Below are 19,633 nucleotides of genomic sequence, written 5' to 3'. Positions count from 1 at the left end.
ATACTGGCATCCCCTCTTTGGACAATTTATTTTTATTCATCTACTGCTGCATTCATTTATTAAACAATGCTTTCAGTCTAAAGCTTTTCAGAGGCACTATATTCTGCCTAGGACTCTGTTAATAGCTGAATCACTGGGCCTTAGCGTTTCAGGCATGTCATAATTTCAGTCAGAAAATGTTCATACAAATAAGGGCAATTAAACACATAGTAAACTGAGAATCCTTATTTGGTGTAAAACATTGCTTGAACGGGTCATGTTGCTGGGAGATGTTGGGGAAAAGATCTTAACAAACTCAAAGGAATGTTATGAGTCTTCTAAATGTTTCCTTCCAGGGAGGGAAGCAAACTCCAGGGAAGTCCTGGGCTTAGCTGATGGTGTCTCTGAGCAAGGACTTTGCTTTTCCAAAGTGATCAGAAACAGGGCTGATTCGTGGTTCCTGAAAAACCAAAGCAATAATATATAGCAATTCTCCATCTACGTGACTTTCAAAGGAGGGTAGCCAAGCACTGGGCAAACATTAATTAACTAGGCTTCATAATATAGTAGGCACTAAACTAATATTAAACCAAATGCAGGGAAAGAGGTGAAAGTCAATATGCCAGTGACCAATCTTGGAAGAGAAACAAAAACTCTGTGCTTGAGTTTCACAGATCTACACAAATCACAGCTGGTAGAAATGTCATTTCCTTGATTTATTTATTTTTTCCAAAAAGCTGAAAAAACCCACACACTATGTCACCCTCAACTCCCATAAACTATTCTACTCCCAAATTTTCCATTGGGAAACAAAGATTTTTGGTTAAGTAGAAGGAACTATTTATCTGGAGGGGATTCCCCCCGCCCCCTTCACCCACAGTAATTTGGCTTAGATTTTGATCACAAAAATGACTGTTGTACACAAAAATTTCTGCAGTTTAAGTTTCTATTTCTCCAATATTTCTGTTTTTTCCTCTCCTATTCCATAAAAAAGGGATAGCGGACAAAGAACAGTATGAGAATTGAGAATAAGCTAAAAATATGTCATTTTTTTGTTTTAAAAAAATATACTGTTATTCTTCTTTCCTCTAAGGACTTGAAATTTAGAATATTAAAACCAAAATAAAATAGAAGTCCTGCAAAAAATGTGGCTTCCTCCAGAAGGCAAAACAGAATCAAACTCTTCTGTTGGAATATGTTTCAAACTTGTCCACCATTAAGATTGTAGACCTCTAATCCCAGCTAAATCTCCTCTCTCGAAATGCCTTTCTTAAAGCATCACTGTCTGTTTTGGATGCACATGGGACAGAGAGCTGTTCGTATATCACGCACTGAAGCTTTGAGATGTCTTCAAGACAATAACATCTTAAGTTGATGAGCCAATGCTTCATTACTTCCACCATATTCTGGTGCTAGTGCTGCTAGGACCTGGCAAAAAGAAAAGGGGGCAGGGGGAGCTTCTTACTCAATTAGGATAAGTCCCCAGGGCTGCTTTTATATATCCTGGATGGGCTGTACTCTGATGAGTCAGGAGCAGCAGGCTGCCTGGGAGAAGCTTATTTAGTTTGTAAGTAAGCAGCAGGACTGTGACTGCACCTGGTAGCACGCCCGCTCTGAGTGCTGGCTTGACGTAGCTGACAGATCTGCTCCCTGCATGAGTCTCAGTCCCCATGAGAAGTTATTTCAGGCTGGGAAATTAAGATGCCACCTCCAGCACATGCCCTGCCTGCGCCGCTGGCCTTTTCAAACCTTGACAGAACTGTAAGGAACTTCAGCCTTTTACCCACACACATTTTTGAGTTTATTTCATGAAAATCCAGTTGTGTTTATTGGGATTTATAGTAATGGTTGGGGAAGAAGTGCCAGAGGACTTTAAAGGATTAAGACCTATGAACTGAATGAGAACTAGACACAGAATTATTTGTACTTTCTTAGTTTTTAGTATTAGCATACAGGCAAAACCAAAACATGAATCAACAGCAGTTTTGTTCTGTCGATAAATATCCTTTAAAGGTTTTCTTGGGTTCAGTGGCATTTCTTTCCCATTGCCGTTAATTTCTGTGATATGCAGGGTCACCTTCTTCTGTGTACCGGGAAGAGGAAAAAAAAATTCCGTGTGCAGCAGAGCCTGCTGTCCTGTGTGGATTCTCTAGTGATTGGTGACATGGTTGATCCTAAATGTCAGCTTTTCCCTCAAGGAAAGATTGATTTGGACTTCTTTCTTCTTCCTGGCCTGCTATATCCATGAAAAAAACCTGTGTGTAGCAACTTTGTACTTCTGGGACCTGTAATCCACTGAGTTTACAGGTGATTGGTTCAGGCATTCAGCAGGTAGTGGGGATGAGATGCAGGTAGGCGAGTGCACGTATGCACATATGGAAAAACATGCAGAGGCTGTGAACACCAGAGTTTTGTTTCATTTGAGATACCAGGCAGGACACCTTCTTAAAATTCATTGGGATGTTTTAAAAAGGATTGGCTCTGCTGAGAAGAAATTAGCTGAGAATAAACACTTGGCAATTTTTTTGCCTTATCTTGCAAGTGAAGTCTCACAACAATTACTTCTGCCCATGTCCAGAATTGTAGCATCACAGCAATTAGCGCTCGAAAAGATGTAGGAAGCTCCAGGGACCTGGCTAGGACACTTTCTTACTGTAGCTTCCTGCCCAGCTTTTTTTCCATTTCATTTGAAATATGCTATGCAAGGAGATTTTGTCCATAACTCTTCAGAAACTTCATCACATCCTTCTCCATCCAGCAGCATCTCCCCCTGTTCAGCCACAGAGAATGGTGCTGTGTTTATGTGTTTAATAAATACATCCTTTACCGCAACAGTTCGACATTTGTATCTGTTCTTAACTAGGGTAGTTTGTGGCACATTGTCAGTCTGAGGTGTAGAAAGCTTGTGTGCACATTGGCTGTTACACGTGCAGAGTTAATGGCTGATGGACCTAGTTTGAGGCCTGACTGCAGTAAATAACAGATTAAAACACAGAACCCCTCTGACGACCTGAAGGTAACTGCAGTTATTGACACCTAGGTGAATGTAATGCCATGTCAGATGGTGAAGGTAGCCTGTTGGCTCTTGGACCGTATTGGAAATGTAGGTATAATGTAGCAATGGTGCTACGTGAAAAGGCCCAGATCAGTTGACAAGGAATTGTCAGGAATTTTATAATCAGTTTCTGGTCCCATCTGCCCATATAGACATGGCCCTTTTGTTGCCTGGATGAGTTAGTCCCATGCGTTGCTTGCCTGGTACCACACAGAAGTGCTTATTCACTTCTGGGGCAGGATACAATTGAAATTCCAGCAGACTAATTGGCAATATGCACAGATTTGACGGCAGTTGCCTGCAGCAAGAGGATGTGTTTTTCCCCGTTTACATATTATAGCACAATAATTATGCCTTGTTCCTTCCCATTTCTAACCCTTATCTACTGCACAACATCCTGCTAAGTAGTCTCCATCTGTTTCCTCCATCTCTTTACATGAGCAGTGACAATTGCCTTCAGTCTGACATCCCAACCTGCAAAAATTAGTTTCCAAGTCAGCATCTTAGGAAAGTCTCAACCATTGTAAAAGTTTTGATTTTGTTTTAAAGCTAGAGCTAGTGAATGCCATCTTGACTGGTCAGAAACCAGGCACACCCCTGGCAAAAAGCTCAATCCAACACATTCCAGACCAAATTTGAAAGGCTGATCTGTGACCTGATTTTTTACCTTGTCATAAATCCTTGACACAAATGTTGCTGATGTCCAGTGATACCCACCTTCACCCCACAAGCTAATGGGGCCAGGAGATGGAGGAACAGAGCACCTCTTATTCTGTATTGATGGTTTAGGGAGCAAGGTACAATGGCAGGCAGCCTGAATTGCTCAGCATTCTTGATCTAAGATGCTAGAGTAGCTAAATCTCAGCGCTGTCTTTTATCATTGAATGCCTGATGCCTGCAAAATGGGTAGAAAAAAAAGTAAAAGTGGTTTATTCCATGGAAAGGCGGTAGAGTTGGTAGAAACAGTGAGTTGAGGTATGCAGTGGGCATGTAACCCAGAGAGCATGTATCTTTCCTTTTCTCCTTTCTTTGCATATGCTAGCATTTTTCATTTTGAACTACATAGTATCTTATATGAAAACAATTCAGGAGTAGCTACTTACAGTGCAGAATACTTTGTTTTTCCTGTCCTCCTCACTTGCTCTCCCTCACAGTCAGAGATGAAATATTAGCAGAGTAGCCTAGTAAATGTGCATTCAAGCCCAACATTCTTCCTTCAAGACAGAGGTAGTGATCTTGCAGGGTCCTATCCATCCTTCAGCTTTCAAGAACACACAATCCTTTCCTGAAAAGAAGCAAGGAAAGATCTTGTGAAAAACAAGAGCTACCACGAGAACAGAAAAGGAAAAGCAGCAGCAGAAGGCTAGGGAAAAAAGTAACCATTGCTTCCTTCTTAATGGGATTCAGAGGTAGTTTGAATTCTTAATTGGCCAGTGATCCTGTGCCAGCTGCAATACTGGCTGCAGGCTCCGAATTTCAAAAACTGCCTTTGCAGCAGTCAGGGAATGCGTCAGCATGAAAAAATGACCTTTCCTGTCACTTCTGCCTACATCTTCTCAGCATTTTCTCATCCCAGTGGTGATAAATGAATAGGGATGGTAGAATATGTTGATTTAGCATGGTTTCTCACAGCAAGAGAGCCCTTTTTTCCTCCCTACGGCCATCCAGGGCAGCAGCACACCCGGATGCATTTTGTGGACCTTGATTTAATTTTTACTGTCTGGAGTTTGTGCACATACAAAACACAGAGCTGAGCTGTGCATGGTACCTGAGGTGGGACCATGTGGCAGGAAATCTGTTTACAGGCTAAGCTTAGACTTCTGAATGTTGGTAAATACTCATGTCTTTGTAAGCGTCTGAAATAGAGCTGTTTATCAACCAGAGAGCCATGAAACCCCTTGCCAGCCAACCCACTGTGTGGGCTCCACTTAGTTGTAGAGAATATGCCTGGGAAAGGGTAAGTCAGGGGATGCTGAGATCTGTCCTCAGTTGATCAAATAGTTTTGAGCAGTGCATCCTCCAAATGTTCTTCAGAGAGATAATGTATGAGAAAATATAAAGCTGTGAAGATGATGCCTCTTGTTTTGTTTCTGTTCCTGTGTTGCCAGACTTGAGAGGTCGTTGTAGTGAGTTCTCAAGACCAGAGAAATTACTACGAGATAAAGGAATAGCTTTACAGTCTGTGCATGCCTTTTTGCAACTGTGCGCCAGGACCTGCATTCACATCTTGCTTTTTCCACTGCCTGGCTTCTTTGCATTCTTCATGTTAAGCTTCTCCAGATAAATGATGAAAGACCATTTACTGAAAATACCTGTATTTAGGAGCCAGAGCACTGCAAAGCAAAGCTGTGTTCTTTGCCAGTGGGAACAGACGTGAGGTGAGGCACGAAGAAACAGCACTGATTGGGGATTTGTTTTTGCAATCCAAGTTTCTGATAGAAGAGAGCTACTTGGTTTGCGAAAAGGAAGAATGACCGATACATTACTTTACAGGCTTGTTATCTGCCTGCGGATAAAAGGAGCTCATCTGATTTTTGCGTGCAGGAGATTGCTTTGTGAGCTTTTCCACTTGAAGTACAGTATTCGGCGAGCAGAGAAGTACTAGGGGGATGCTGTATGCTGGTCATTTTGTTTTCATTGTCAAAATGAATGAGGAAACAAGTAGATGGCACTGGGAAAAAAACTTCAAGCTAGTATGACATGTTTCGGGAGACTTATCATCTCCTGGTTCTCACTTAATAGATATTATGAGCAGATCTACAAAGCTTGTGTATTCAAATGCACAATGGTAATGAGTATTTTGGATTTTGTTTGAAAATACTTAAGTTCTTCTAATTGCAGTCCCTTTTAAAATGAATAGTGCTGTGGCAGACGGATGTTTCTTATTACCTGGGCCAGGAGTAGGTTTGCCCCAGTGCTGGGGGAGAGGGACGGTGCCCCCTCCATCTGCAGGGGAGGGACCCAGGAGGTGTAATGGGGGCAGGTGACACAGCTGCTGTCAGGACACAGCAGATGGCTCTGGGAGAAGGCTGGTGTCTGGCTTCCAGAAGGAAACCTGGAGAGTGCGGGCTCCAGGGTGAAGCTGGATAATAAATAGGAAGCCTGATGGGAAGGGCTGTGGGGCAGGCCCCTTATGTGTTCCTAACCTACACCTAGAAGTAAAAAGTGCTGAAATTACTGTTTCCTCCATCTCTATTGGCATGTCATACGCAAAGGTTGCAATTGCAGAACAGCTGAAATTACAGCATTTAGGGCAACTTATGGGAAAAAGGCAGAAAACTTCTGCTATGAACTAGAAAGATGTGTGCTGTTTCTATGTGTAATGGGAAATAATGTTGCTGCACACCACAATGTTTTTCACTGACATTTTAAGGAATTTCTGTTTGTCCTACTGTCACTTCTAACTGCGTCCAGATATTTGGAAGATTTGACCCCAATAGTTACACAGTCACAGGGACTCAGGCCTGTTCTGGCATCCTTACCAATAACAAACAGCATTTTTTTTTCCTTGTGGAATCACCCTGAAACTGATGGTAGTGATTAAGGAGCAGACTGTTTCTCACTGGGAGTAGAATGATGAAAGCACTGCCTGTGCAGCTTTGTTTTGTCGTGTTGGGTTTTTTTGGCCACAATTCACAGTGTTTTGTGAATGGACCCGCTATTGATGCGGTGCCCCATTCAACAAGCAGTGCCAGCTTCAGTTACCTACACAGTGGGTCATAATGTAGTTGTTTTGGCATTTGCAGCACTGGCTGATCTTAGCTGAACCCTGGCACGTACGTATTTTAGCCATGGCTTCATTCACTGTGCTTTTTGAGATCAGAGCATCTGTATTTTGTTTGTTCTATTTTTTTTTTTGGGAGGGGGAGATGTTTTAGCTGTTGATGCCCCAAGGATGAAAGCAGCAAAAGATTGTGATAAAAGTGTTTGAGAATATTAGGGAATTGTGAACATTGGCCTGCTCGGAGGGAATCTATTATTTACAGTCTACTGTATCAAATTCAGCTTCCACCAAATTAGAAACTGATTTTTGTCATTGTCTCTTTTTAATCTAACCCTTTGGTTCACTCAGGAGAAGCAGCTCCATAAATCACGTGGACATCTATGGATTTTTTTTTTTTTCCCCTGCCAGCCATTGCTAGGACTAAATGTTCATCTCCCAGTGATTCTTATCTGCCAGGACACTAATAATAACATTTCTGTTCTAGGCTTGACTTTTTCCTCTGCCAGGAGGAAAACTATCTTTGCAATGTGCCTTGCAAAATATTTTAGGGAGTAAAATAACAATGCACAGGAAGATTTGCCTTGATTTACTTGGGTTTCAACTGGTATGATTAAAGAAACTCATCATGCCTTGTTTCATGATTATCCAGGACCATGGCATGGGATCATGGGGTGAATAATGCATACTTTCTTGCTTGCCTTTTTTTTCTTTTTAAATCAGAACTTCACCATGCATGTGTGTGTCATAGTTTTTCTTTTGAAGATGGGGAAACTGAGGTAAGTGGTAGCAAGATTGGCCAGCAAACCAGAGGCAGATCAGGAAACTCAGTCTCTCATGTCACTTATCAGCTAAGTAAAACCCCTTTTAAATTTGCTGTCTATAAGCACGAGACTGCTGTGCCCTCATCTTCCCTTCAGCATCAAAACAGAGTTCTGGTTTTACTGGATTTTGGAAACAGCTTGCTTTGCCATCACAAGAATGATCATTGTAGTCTTGATCTTGTAGACAAAGGTAGGTTCACTCACCAGTGCGTGGGAAGATTTCTGTCTTAAAGGTGAGTATGTGGCCCCTGAGAGCCAGCTGTGCAGAAACGCAAAGGAGACAAGTTGGTAGGAGGTGGAGACCCGCATGCCAGGTGTCACAAGGTAGACTTAAACTGTTTTTGCTTTCCCTCGCCCTCTCTCTGTCTGATTACAGCCTTTTATCTAACTGGCTGCCTTCTCTCTCTCTCTTTCTCTCTCTCTCTCCCCTCACCAGGTCGGTGACCGGTTTGGATAAAGAACCTGACCTTGTGCACATGGAAGCACGGACAGCTGATGGACGTGAGTGCCTGCAGCCAACGCTGAAAAGTGGTCTCTGAGTCACAAATGGAGTGGGAATGGAAATTCACTTTACTCATTTTATCTCCCGTTTTACATTTGAATTGATAGGAAAGATGTGGGTTGTGGCGTTTGATGGGAGGCATACTCTTATCCTTAGCCCAAGGAGGGAAATTCAGAGGCTACAGGGCTTGTGTCTGTGGAGAGACTGGGCAGAAGAACAATCTGTTGGGCTAAGGAGCCATCTACTGTGCTTCCTATTTAGCTGTTTCACTATCACGTATTTTATATGAATCATAAAGAGCTGAGCTACTAGCACTGTGCAGTACAGCCTCTCTGCATTTCCAGGTGTTTGGAACAGCTGGGTTGTGTCTGGGAACCTGAGAAGTTGCCTACAGTCAGATGACTTCTCAGGTCTCTATGCCCCAGGTACCTTTTGTTTCATAGTGAAGAGATTTTTCAGTTTTGCTTATGATATATGAATAGGTGCTCCATACCAAAACATTGCAGGTCTTGAAAAAGTGCCTGGATCTGAAGTAAGAAATAGAAAAGAATTCTTAACTCCTCACTGAAATTATTCTAACCATATTTGCAGTAGAATGGATTTGTATGTAATTAACCTCCAGCAAAGAAGACAATAAGTATTAGAAGTTGACTGTTTCTGCCACTCTCTCCAAAGTGTTTTAGGTGATTCACACAGGAGCTACAGCTCCTGGGGTAGAGCCAGCTTTATTCCAGCTCAGTGCTATGCAGCAATGGGACAGGTGTCCCTTTTATGCTACAAGGACAGTGTAGAAAAGCAGCATAGGACTGAGATAGTAGAGGATTTCTCAGAGGAAAAGGCCTCGTTTTTGCTGGTGGCAAACTTTTCTCTGTTTTAGTCAAGTGCTGCGTAGGCCAGATGCTGTGTGAACAAGTTCCTGTCTATCAGGGTGGCTTCTCTGAGGCTGTGGATCTTCTAAAATCACTCGTTGACCTCCCACTGCTATTTTAGTGATGGCAGCTGAATAAATTAGCAGACAATAAAAGCTCAAGGGTGACAGCGGTTTGTTGAATATGTGGAAAAAGCAAAACAGGCCAGCAGGTGGGTGGGCAAGGTAGGGAGGCTTCTTCAGTGCCTTTGCTGCTGTGTATGCTGTTCCAGGGATGCTGGGGGAAGTGGCCAAAAGCAAATTAAAAAAAACCTGTGTAAGTAAGCAAACAAACTGCTGATGGAGTCTGGTCTCAAACTAAGTTTAAACTTGCTCACCCAGCTATTTGAATATTGGATGTGTCAAGGATATAGATGCTTGATTTGAAAGATGTCTCCCCAGTTTGCAGGCAACTCCCTTCAGGTCTTGTTTGCTTGGGGGTTTGCTGTTTTTTCTTGTTTTAATGTATAAATTCAGCGTTTTGAAATTGGCAGTTGATGGTATTGCGGGTTTCACTGAAAGTCAGACTTAAACCAGCTGTGTCAGCAAAACATGCCCATTGCAAGCCATTGTCCCAGCAGACAGAGGCGAGACCCAGCAGGCTGTGCTGGCCCTGCTGGCATGTCCTGCTGGGGGACAGCACCAAAATGACTCCTCTCCCAGCCAAGCAGAGCACAAAAGAACTGCGTTGCTCCAATTAGAGTTTTTAAGACTTAAAACGATATTAGTTTGTGTTACAAAACATCAACTGCCTCAAAGCTATAGCCTCACCTGGTGTGAAATGGTACAGCTCTGTGTATTTAGGAATGGGAAGCTGAACTTTTCTCCTAGTTGGCTTTGTAACCAAAATGCGCCTTCATGCTCTCAGTGAAATGGCTGAGGCACTTACACCTGCTGGAAAATGGGTCCCTGCAGTTATTTCCTCTTGATCGGAAAGTTTCTGATGAAAGTTTTCCTCAGTAGTGAGGAGGAAGAGGAGGCATTTTTAATGCCACTTAGGTCAGTCTGGTGGCTCAGTCACTTATCTGATGCATTAACAGACATAGTTTTGAGTATTCCCACTGCTCAGTTCAATTCAGGGACAAGAATGCCTGCCTTCAGTGTCCCTGGCCACTTTGAAAGTACATGGTTCTTCTAGAGGGGGGTATTTGTCTTTCCTCTTCTTCTACTTTCGCCCATGCTTTTTATTAAAATAAATAAATAAATTAAAACATGTCTGTGGGGAAATGGTATTTAGGATTTGACTCTTCAACTTGATGATTTTTTTCTGTTTGTTGGTTGGTTTTTTAACAGTAATGGGACTCAAGAACATATCTAATACCAATTCAGACACTAGAGCCTCAAATATGTTCTGTGGCTGGGAACAGGCGGTGTGTGATGCTAGAGTCTCATTCAGTGATAAATGAGCCAGGGCTGTCAATAAGCTCACGGAGCTGGGAGGCAGAAGTCCTGTTCACTGCTCCGTCTATCCTCCAAGATGTCTTGCCCCATGGGTTCTGTCTGTCCAGTCATTAAGAATGGTAGGGTGTCTGAAAAAACATCTGCCCCACTGTCTCGTCTCCTTAAATATTTGCAAGAGCCTGCTAATTCCAGTGCCTAGCTGATCTCAAGCTGTTCCTGTCGATTGTAGCAGATGAAGGTTTTCACTTTTTTTTTTTTTGACATCTTGGCAGAGCTATTGTAGCAGAATAATAATCTAGGCTTGCATTTTTAAATTACAAAAACATATAGGAGCCTTGGGCACTGTACCTTCTGCCTGTGTATAATAGACAGCAACAAGGGCAGGGTTGGATGCAAGGGAACTATTACAAATACACTGACGCAAGCACCCACCCACACTCCTGGGAAATATATACTCAACTTTCTGGTGTCCAGTGAAATAATCTTCTCCTCAATCACAGATACGATGCAATAAACAGTATTTTAATTAAAGGGAAAAGGAGGATAAAAACCTAACCATAAAGACAAAACAAGGTAACTAATTCCTGGGGAGTAATTTACAGTCCTATCAACATTCCTAGACTCTCTTTTCCTTTAGGGAAAAAATTGTTAATGCCAACTAGTTGTTTTCACTGTCCTGTGGTAACCCTTACTGGCAGTTTATGATTTTAAGTCTTGCTTGGCACCAGAACCTGACTTAAGCTGAGCCAATCTGCCAATTCAACTTGTTTCCACCAGCTGCCCTTCTCCACATTAGCCATGCTGGCCAGCCCTGCCTGCTTTTAGCTGCCAGGGAGGAGCTGGCCTTGCTGTCCTGTGCCTCTGTAAGCCACAGTAACTGCACACGGGTTTGCCCTTTGCAGCTTTCAGCACAGTGACAGGTTTGACTGTTTCAGCATCTCCCTTCAGGGACCCGCATCTTTGAGCGTTACCCACCAGAGAGAGCCTCTTGTGCTCCTGCTGCCTGCCAAAGCCTTCATGACTGGCAGGCAAAGAAAAGACTTAGTGGCTTATTGCACCAGTTTATTACTGCAAATTTCAAGCAATTGCTTCGGCTTTATCACTTCTAAGAAGGGTAAAAATACACTCTAAATTCTGAAGATGGGAGACTATGTTAATTGGCAATGGGGAGGTGTTTCAAACTCCTCAACTAGAAAGTGGCTGCACATCTGAGAAAGCCATTCCCTCATCCTAAGTGAGATAAGTTGGTGGGAAGGGTTTGTGCGGAGGTATGGATACTGGGATTTGAGCTGCAGCAAATCCTCCAGGCTGCTTGATGTCTATATTGCCTCATTCACAGATGGGCTGAGAAAGTAGCTGGATGTTGGGTTAAAAGCATGAGAAGTTTTTGAGGCTGTCTTGGAAACAGGGGGCTCTTCTCAACTCCTTTTGCAGTGTAACATAATAAAAAGAACCCAAACTCCCTAATCCTGGTGTTGTATGGGATGATATATAAATTGGAAATAATCCCTAGAGAGAAGCCACCCTCCCTTAATGCATGCACCTCCCTGTGAAGAGTAAGCAAGGCTTTAAAGGCATAACTTGGGCACACGCCGCCCGCCCCTTGGGGCGACCATTCTTCTTTGTGGCTGTGCAAAACAGGGCTGAAAAGTTAACTCCCTTCAGAGAAGAGGGAAATAACAGCTTGGAAGACAGCATGGCCCCTTCTCTTTCAATTGACATTTTCGTTGAGGGGCCCTGTACAAATGGGACCAGAGCTCATGAAGGGTTCATACCCTTCAAGAAGCTTAACCAGGGACTCGGGGTTGTTTCTTGCTTCTAGTCATACACAAATGCGAACTGCATGCTGTCATATTTTCACCTAATTTTTTAATATATTTAAAAGGAATTATTTTTCATTTTTTGTGGGGCAGCAGAAAGGAACACAAGACTTGAACTTGTTTTTGTGTCCAAAGGCAGACAGGTTTGAAGATAATTTTTCTGTGTCTGTGTTTTCTTTCATAGGTCTTGTGTTGTAAAATATACAAAAATAAACAAGAGACTACACAGAAAATTAGTAGTAAGATACCCCCCTTTTTCCACCAGTGACTTCCTGTGAATATAAATTAGGTGCTGTTCTTTGAGTATATTTGATTGCTGGTGTAACACACTCAAAATGACGCATTTCTCAATAGACAGGAAGCTAGTTGTCATGTCAACACTTGTGATTTATTTGCATTTATTTGTGACAGGTTTTTATTCCTCTTCCCATTCTGTCACTCAGCAGCAGCAAATTATCCCATTTTTGGAGGGATAAGAATATCCAGGCGACTGTGTGGGAGAACATACCAGAGGGAATGAGCTTCTAAAAATATGGTTCGTGACCTCTCCTCCTTGTTTTACCTAATTTTAGTGCTACCTCAAAGAACAAGTCAAGGCTGCTGAGCAATTTGGGTAGCATGGCAGTATATAAGATCCCCTCTTTTTCTGAGGAGTTGCTTTTATACACTGCAAAGGTGTCTTAGGTTACATGCTGAGGAGATAAATAGCAGCTCTGGACCAAGTATGTATGTGTCAGGTGATGAAGACCCTTAATTTATCCCAGCTGAAAGTCCAACCTTTCTGCTGCTGCTGGTATTTTATGTGAGGAGAAAGCACAACTCTGATACTCCACTTATTTGGCACTGTCTCTAGGCCAGATATTTTTCACCATATACTTTAATTACCTCCAATAGTCCAAGCTGGCAACAGCATCAGTTTCTGCTGCTTTAGCATCATCAGTGGGACTACATTTTCACTGCTGTGCCAGACCTATGCAACTGCTCTGAACCAGCCATGTAGCCCTTATTAACCTGAAATTCCCAGTGCCTCAACCCAGAATCAGGTCTGCAGCCTTTAAACATGGACCTTCAGTCATGTGACTGGGCACAAACCTTTAATACATTAAAGCTTAGTTGTAATTTGTGACTTTTTAAAGACTATTTTTTAAAAAATTATTATTCTTGTTACCAGTGCCTCTGACTTGCATTCTTTTTGCATTAGGAGTCTGTTGGTGGGACAAAGTTATGGAAGGGGAAAATGTCAGTTTGAGAATCTTGTCTTTAAATCTGGGAAGACAGTTAGCTGAGTGTCAGAGGATTTCAGTCATGCCTTCCAGTGCTTTCCACAGAACCACGTTTTGCTGTCACTGGAAAGACACAGACTAAGGACAATATCAGGTTTTATGCTACGGAGAATCCTGTAAGTAGCTTTGCTAGGCTAGTTACTGTCCTTTTAAACTTCCCTTTTAACCTTTTGGGCTCAGTTTGACAGGATCCTTTTTAAAAGGTGCAGTTGTGAACTAAAATCACTGCACCAGGCTCACTCCAGCCCTTATAAATTCTGTTTTCTTCCTTGATGGTCTGTCCTCACCCTTTGTAGAAAAGTGAACAAGTGCATGAATCCAAGAAGCCTGTAGAAGTGCTGCAGTGTAAAAGATATGACCCTTTTATCACTGTAGTCATCATCTTAGCATTTTTTTTTATTTTCTCCCTAATTTGCACTTTTCAGAAGAGCAGTTGAAAGGCAGAGATGGCATATTTGGATTACATGCATCCAGAGACACAGTGCCTTGAGTGTTCTGCTTCATGAGATCTTCTTAACCTGAGTGAAATAATGCTTAATCCCCCATAACCCCTGGCAACTTGCTGGAGGTGGGAATGTTTCTTCATGCCACTCCAAGCAACTTTCTGTATGTCTGCCTTTGACTTATGTCTTCTTCATATTCTTTTCTCAATCCTGTTCCTTCCCTCAAGCAAGGCTAAGGACCGACAAGGCATCCCATTAGTCTGATGATCTTCTCATCTTCTCTCTAGGCAGAAGCATTTCATGCCTCTTGCAGTGCGTATAACTACTGTTGGGACTTTTCAGCTAATCATGCTATTTCATACCTGTGGCATTTTCACACCTAGCCTATGTTGGCCGTAAAGACTTAATTTTGAAGATGCTTGTCATTTTCACAGCAAAATCAGTTAAACGTAGTAGTACTGGCTTGGTCTTTTTTTTTTTCCCCCTCTTTGTGTCTTACTACCACAATTAAAACCAGTCATCAACACTAGGGTATTTCAGAGGGAGGATGGGGATATAGTTCCCAGCAGAGTAGTGGAGTCCGTAAATTCTGCCTGGGTACCTTTGAAATCTTCTTCTGCTCCGTATGGTCTCATCATCAGTTTTCTGATGCATTTATGATTCATACCCTCCATTCGTGGTTTGAACTCCAGTCTCCTGAGGGATGTCTGCACAATGGGGAAGGGAAAGAGGTGTGGAAGTGTGATGAATCTGAATCCAGAGAGCAGTTAAAGGCCGGAAGTAGATCATGCAATAACATCTGTCTGGTTGGAGATGAAGTTAAGACTTTCCTTATCAGAGACCTATTTTTGAGCTGTCACTGATATTTTCAGACAACAGGCTCCTACCTGGGCATTCCTCATGCATACATGCTCTCCCATTACAGACACCCACTACTTGACCTGTCGGATCCAAGAGTGCTTGGAGACCAAAAGGAGTGGACCATTTTCACGCTCCATTGACGTCAGCTCCCTTGTCGTTCAGGATGAATATGTCTTCCTCCAGGTATGTTGGCTTGATATGAACGTGACATGAATTCTGCTTGTGTGAGGTATTTGCTCTGTGTAAAAGCGGAGGCATTCTCAGGAGAAGTGCATGGGACATAAGAGCTAGGACCCTATATCTGTCTGCTATAGATTGGCTGAGCTATCTGGGACGAAACAGTTGATCTCTCTGCTTATCTCTTGTCCATGGTGAATCTTACATATTTTGAAAATTTATTTATGAGTTGTAGTCATAAGGGCCCATGGGTTTCACAGAAGCTCTAACTTGCTGTTGTTGCTAATTTGACAGTCAAGCAATGCTAATGGAGCAAAGAAAGATTTGCAGTGGGAGGTAGACTATTAGACGTTGTGAAAGATGTTATAGGGCAACTTCAAAGTGGAAGGTGGCTGCAAGTTTCTCAGCTGTTGATGATGGTTTTGGAGATGAGAAAGTGACAGTAATTGAATGAGAAACTACTTGGTTTTGAGATTTTCTGAGAATACATGGGCTGGATGGAACAAGGTCACGTGTCTCCATTTCATACCTGTGGAAGTGTGAGAATGAATAGTATGGTATGGAAGAACAGTTTCTGAAGATGTGCCATTTAGGTGCAAACTGGAAGCCAGGCTGTTGTGGTTCCAGGTTGTATAATAGAAAGCTCGAGAGACACAGAGATTACAGGCATAATGATATTAACTGCTTGTCACCAACGCTGAAGAAGGGGAATGAGATGAAGCTTGGATCCAGGTGGTACAGAAAAGACATATGCTTCCCTTTTTGAGCAAGACTAGGCTATGTTAAGCTGTTAAGCTCATATTTTACTTTCTTAAGGGAACATTTTTCTTGAATGCATCCAAGTTATAAAAAAGTTCTGTTTATTGTGAATTTTTCCTCAGAAATGGGGGTTTAAGTGGAAAGGCTGCTAATTCAGTGCTGGATTAGGTGGACAACTAGATCCAAATGACCTGGGGGACTGCAGTGTGGAAACTACATGCACTTGTGTAACATTGACAGACTTCTCCTTCTGTGGGTAGGGGAGTCTGCTGCTCTGGAGATGACCAAGTGCTTTGGGAGCCACAGCTCCCCTCATTCCCCTATGAAACCAAGCCTGCTGCTGCCTCCTTTGGCATCATGGGGAGACCCACTGCTAGAAAATACTGAGAGTGTAGCTTTTACCACTTAGTCACGATTTGACTAGAGGCAATGGCTTTCCAATCGGTAAATGTGCTGTTCTCCAAGGAGTGTTTTAGAGAGACTCTCTAAATCTGGAGGTTTATGTTTGTGGCTGAGGGTATTGTGGAACATCCAATTCCTCATGGCTAGCATGAGGCCCTACAGACATTTCTCATTCCACAGCTCCCATATGTGTTAAAACAAGGCTGCTCTGTTTAGAAACTTGTGCTTGCAGTGAGGGCATCTGCCTCAAATTAGCAGTGAGCAGCTCAAGCTAATAGCTGCTAATTGCTTCAAGTTAAAAAAAAGTGTGTGTGTATACAAACATAAACATATATGTATATGTAATACTTCAAGTGCCTTAACTGTCCCCAGCAATGTTTTATTATAGCTTAATGGGTGTTTGAACTGAAATTTGTATACCCGCAATTTTAAAAAATGTTAAATATACACACTGAACATTTCTGTTGTGTTAGGCAGGAGACTTTCCAGACTTTCCCTTTCACAGGTTATCTATCACTTTCCCTCTTTTTTGCATCATGCTTGCAGGATTTCTGACTGTCCAGCAGCTTGTCTTCAGCGGCTGCAGAAACTGAGCATGGATTGAGTCCATGTAATACTTGAGTAACACTCAGGCATGGCAGATTCACAGCACACACCTCTCTGAGCTGAAAGCGTGTTATTAGGTAAAGCAAAATAAGGGATTCATTCACTGCTTCCCATGGGCAGGCAGGTGTTCAGCCATCTCCAGGAAAGTAGGGCTCGATCACACATAATGGTTGCTCAGGAAGACAAACACCTTCACCCCGAATATCATCCCCTTTCTTCTTCTTTCCCCAGCTTTATATGCTGAGCATGATGTCATATGGTATGGGATATTCTTTGGTCATCCGGGGTGAGCTGTCCTGGCTAGGACCCCTCCCTGCTTCTTGTGCACCCCCAACCTACTTGCTGGTGGGGTGGTGTGAAAAGGCCTTGACTCTGTGTAAGTTCTGCTCAGCAAAAGCAAAAATATCTCTGTATTACCAACACTGTTTTCAGCACAAATCCAAAACTCAGCCCCACACTAGCTACTATGAAGAAAATGAACTCTAATCTAGCCAAAACCAGCAGAGCTCAGTACGTATGTAGGGGTGCTGATATGTCCTGGGTGTATTAGTCTCACAAGCCATGCGATGTAGCTGCCTATTATGGAATGTGTCAGATTCACTGTGTGCGCAGTGTCTCATGCATATCATTCTGTCTGGATAATCTTGGACAGAAATACAGGAGCCAGCTCTTTTGAATTTCAAATATTAGACAGAGATGAATAAATAAATATCAAATGAAATGTTAAGAACCTGGTGAGGTTTAATAGCTGTGTAAAAGATGGGTGCGTGAGTTCTGATCTGTCTGTGCTGGAACAAATCAGAAGTAATGTTGTGGAGTAGAGAGAGGAACTCATTTAACTTTTTTCATGAAAACAGTAGATTTTTAGTCTAACCCAGTAGTCTGCGTTCCTCTAAAACGAGTGGAGATCATCAGAACCTTCAAGGGAAATTTATCTTCTCCTGTTGCACCTATTGCAGGGTGAGATAGGTCTGTCTCTGAATATGCCTTTCTAACTAGTATTAGAAGGAATTTAAATATAGTTTAGAGAAGACCCTTAACTTTTTGACAGCCGAACTTAGGGAAGATGAATCCCAGCTATTAATATCAACGTGTTAGATTATCTGCATACAAGTATTTACTAGTGAACATCCAATCTAATTAAGTTGATCAACAGGCCTGTAGTCTAAGATTCTTGGGAAGGATTAACCTATGTAACTGTGGACTCAAAGGAAAAGTGCATAATGCATAGGGGAAAGAAGAATATGGAAAATGTTACAGTGCCATTATAAATCAATGATTCCCTATCATGTGGAATCATGTTGTGCAACACTTCTGAAAGGAACTTGCAGAATTGCAGTGCAAAGAAAGAAAATTAGAGTGATCCTATGCTTGAAAATCTTGCCCATTAAAAAGGTATGAAAAGACCAGGACTTGGTTACCAAGCAAAAGAGATAAATAACATAGCACATGATGAAAAATGTAAAAGGTGATGAAGAAGGAAGAAATAGCTACTGAGAGAGTAGGAAGAATTCTTATGTATAAACCAGTAGGTGATCACTCTGAATTTATTGATTGACTTTCTATTTGATTGATCAGTTGTTATTTAAGGATGCCACTAAGATTGGATAATTCTGCATAAATAGGTATATTAAGAGAAAATCTGCCCTCTGTATGTGTAAGTTTTCGTTCAGTTCACAGGATAGCTGTGATGTAGCCAGGAGCCAATATCATTGTCTTCTTGTATGTTTAATGCTTAAAATTCATACAGCTTGCAAAGCAGGCCATTTATTTGTGAGAAAACCTTGGAATATATCAGAATTTATTTTCTGTACCAAAAAGGAGCTAATTCAATGAGCAACTTTGCCATTAAGGTCAGTGTCGGTTGTGTTCAATTATATAGCTGTGCAGTAGTGGAGCCCATACTTTCTCTACAGCTGTAATATACCATTTGCTATAGCTGTACCACACCTTTTCTTATCGATGTCTTTGAGTACTCACTACTGAAGTAGTATCACTTCCTACACACAGATGCAGAGATAACCTGCAACTGTCTATACGATTTGACTTCCCGACAATTATCTGAAATACTATGGTGTTCTCATGTGAAGAGATAAAATCCGGGGATCAGGGATAGTTGTTTAGTTTTTGTGTGAATCTAGTGTATTGATATTTTGGAGAATTTCTATGGTAAAAGTAAATCACAGAGGCAATTCTGGGGAAAATATTTTTCAAGCAAGTCTTGTATCAGGGTTTCTGATGAAATTGCCTAGGTTGCTGAAAAAGAGTCTAAAATGCAATACACTTTAATGAAAATGGGGATTATTTTTCAGGAAGTTCTGTTTTGAGTGAGAAGGTATCGTTTGGAGAAAAACTTCGGTTTTTTTCTTTAAGTAGACAAATAAAATCAGTACTACTTAGTCCTTTAAAGACTAAAGAGAAGGTCAGGAATTATCTCTGTATGTTTCCCTGCCAATAGATAAAAAAGGTCCACTGAAATGCAAGAAAGCATGAGCAGATGTCATCACTGATTAGAGCGAAGGAAGAGGGCCTGGGCCAAAAAAGTCTTAGTACAGTGTTGCTTAATTGTGGTGGTCTGAGAACTCCTAATTGGAATATGAATACAGCAGTGCATTCCCTGGACATCAGCTTTGCTCTGAGACAGTTGTTTCTGCAGAAATCAACATTCTTGTGTACAGACCTACAGCTGCCATAAGGAGATAATTATTACTAACTTAAAGTAGTTGTTCCCAGTTAACTAAAGTTGATGTGCAAACTATCTCAGGTGCAATAGCTCAGTAATTGTGCTGCATGCCTGGAGTCCTGTGTTGGACGAGCTTGGCTGCCAGCAGTGCCTGATGACAAATGCATGTAAGGACTGTATTTGCACACAGATCTCTAATTATTAGGAGAA

The 19,633-nt window shown here is 41.9% G+C and overlaps 1 protein-coding gene across 1 annotated transcript in view; it reads left to right on the top strand.

Annotated features, from left to right (window-relative positions):
• The window catches only part of SORCS3 (sortilin related VPS10 domain containing receptor 3), a 293,071-nt gene that overhangs the window by 198,115 nt on the left and 75,323 nt on the right, over positions 1–19,633 (top strand). Inside the window, exons 6-7 of the mRNA XM_065638696.1 lie at positions 8,016–8,080; positions 14,861–14,979. Of these exons, the coding sequence (XP_065494768.1) occupies positions 8,016–8,080; positions 14,861–14,979 (184 nt within the window). The remainder of the gene's footprint in view (positions 1–8,015; positions 8,081–14,860; positions 14,980–19,633) is intronic.

Source organism: Caloenas nicobarica, chromosome 7 (assembly GCF_036013445.1).
Source record: "Caloenas nicobarica isolate bCalNic1 chromosome 7, bCalNic1.hap1, whole genome shotgun sequence".
Lineage (NCBI taxonomy): Eukaryota > Metazoa > Chordata > Aves > Columbiformes > Columbidae > Caloenas > Caloenas nicobarica.
Note: the sequence above shows the minus strand (reverse complement) of the source record. Positions and strands in the feature narration are given on the sequence as shown.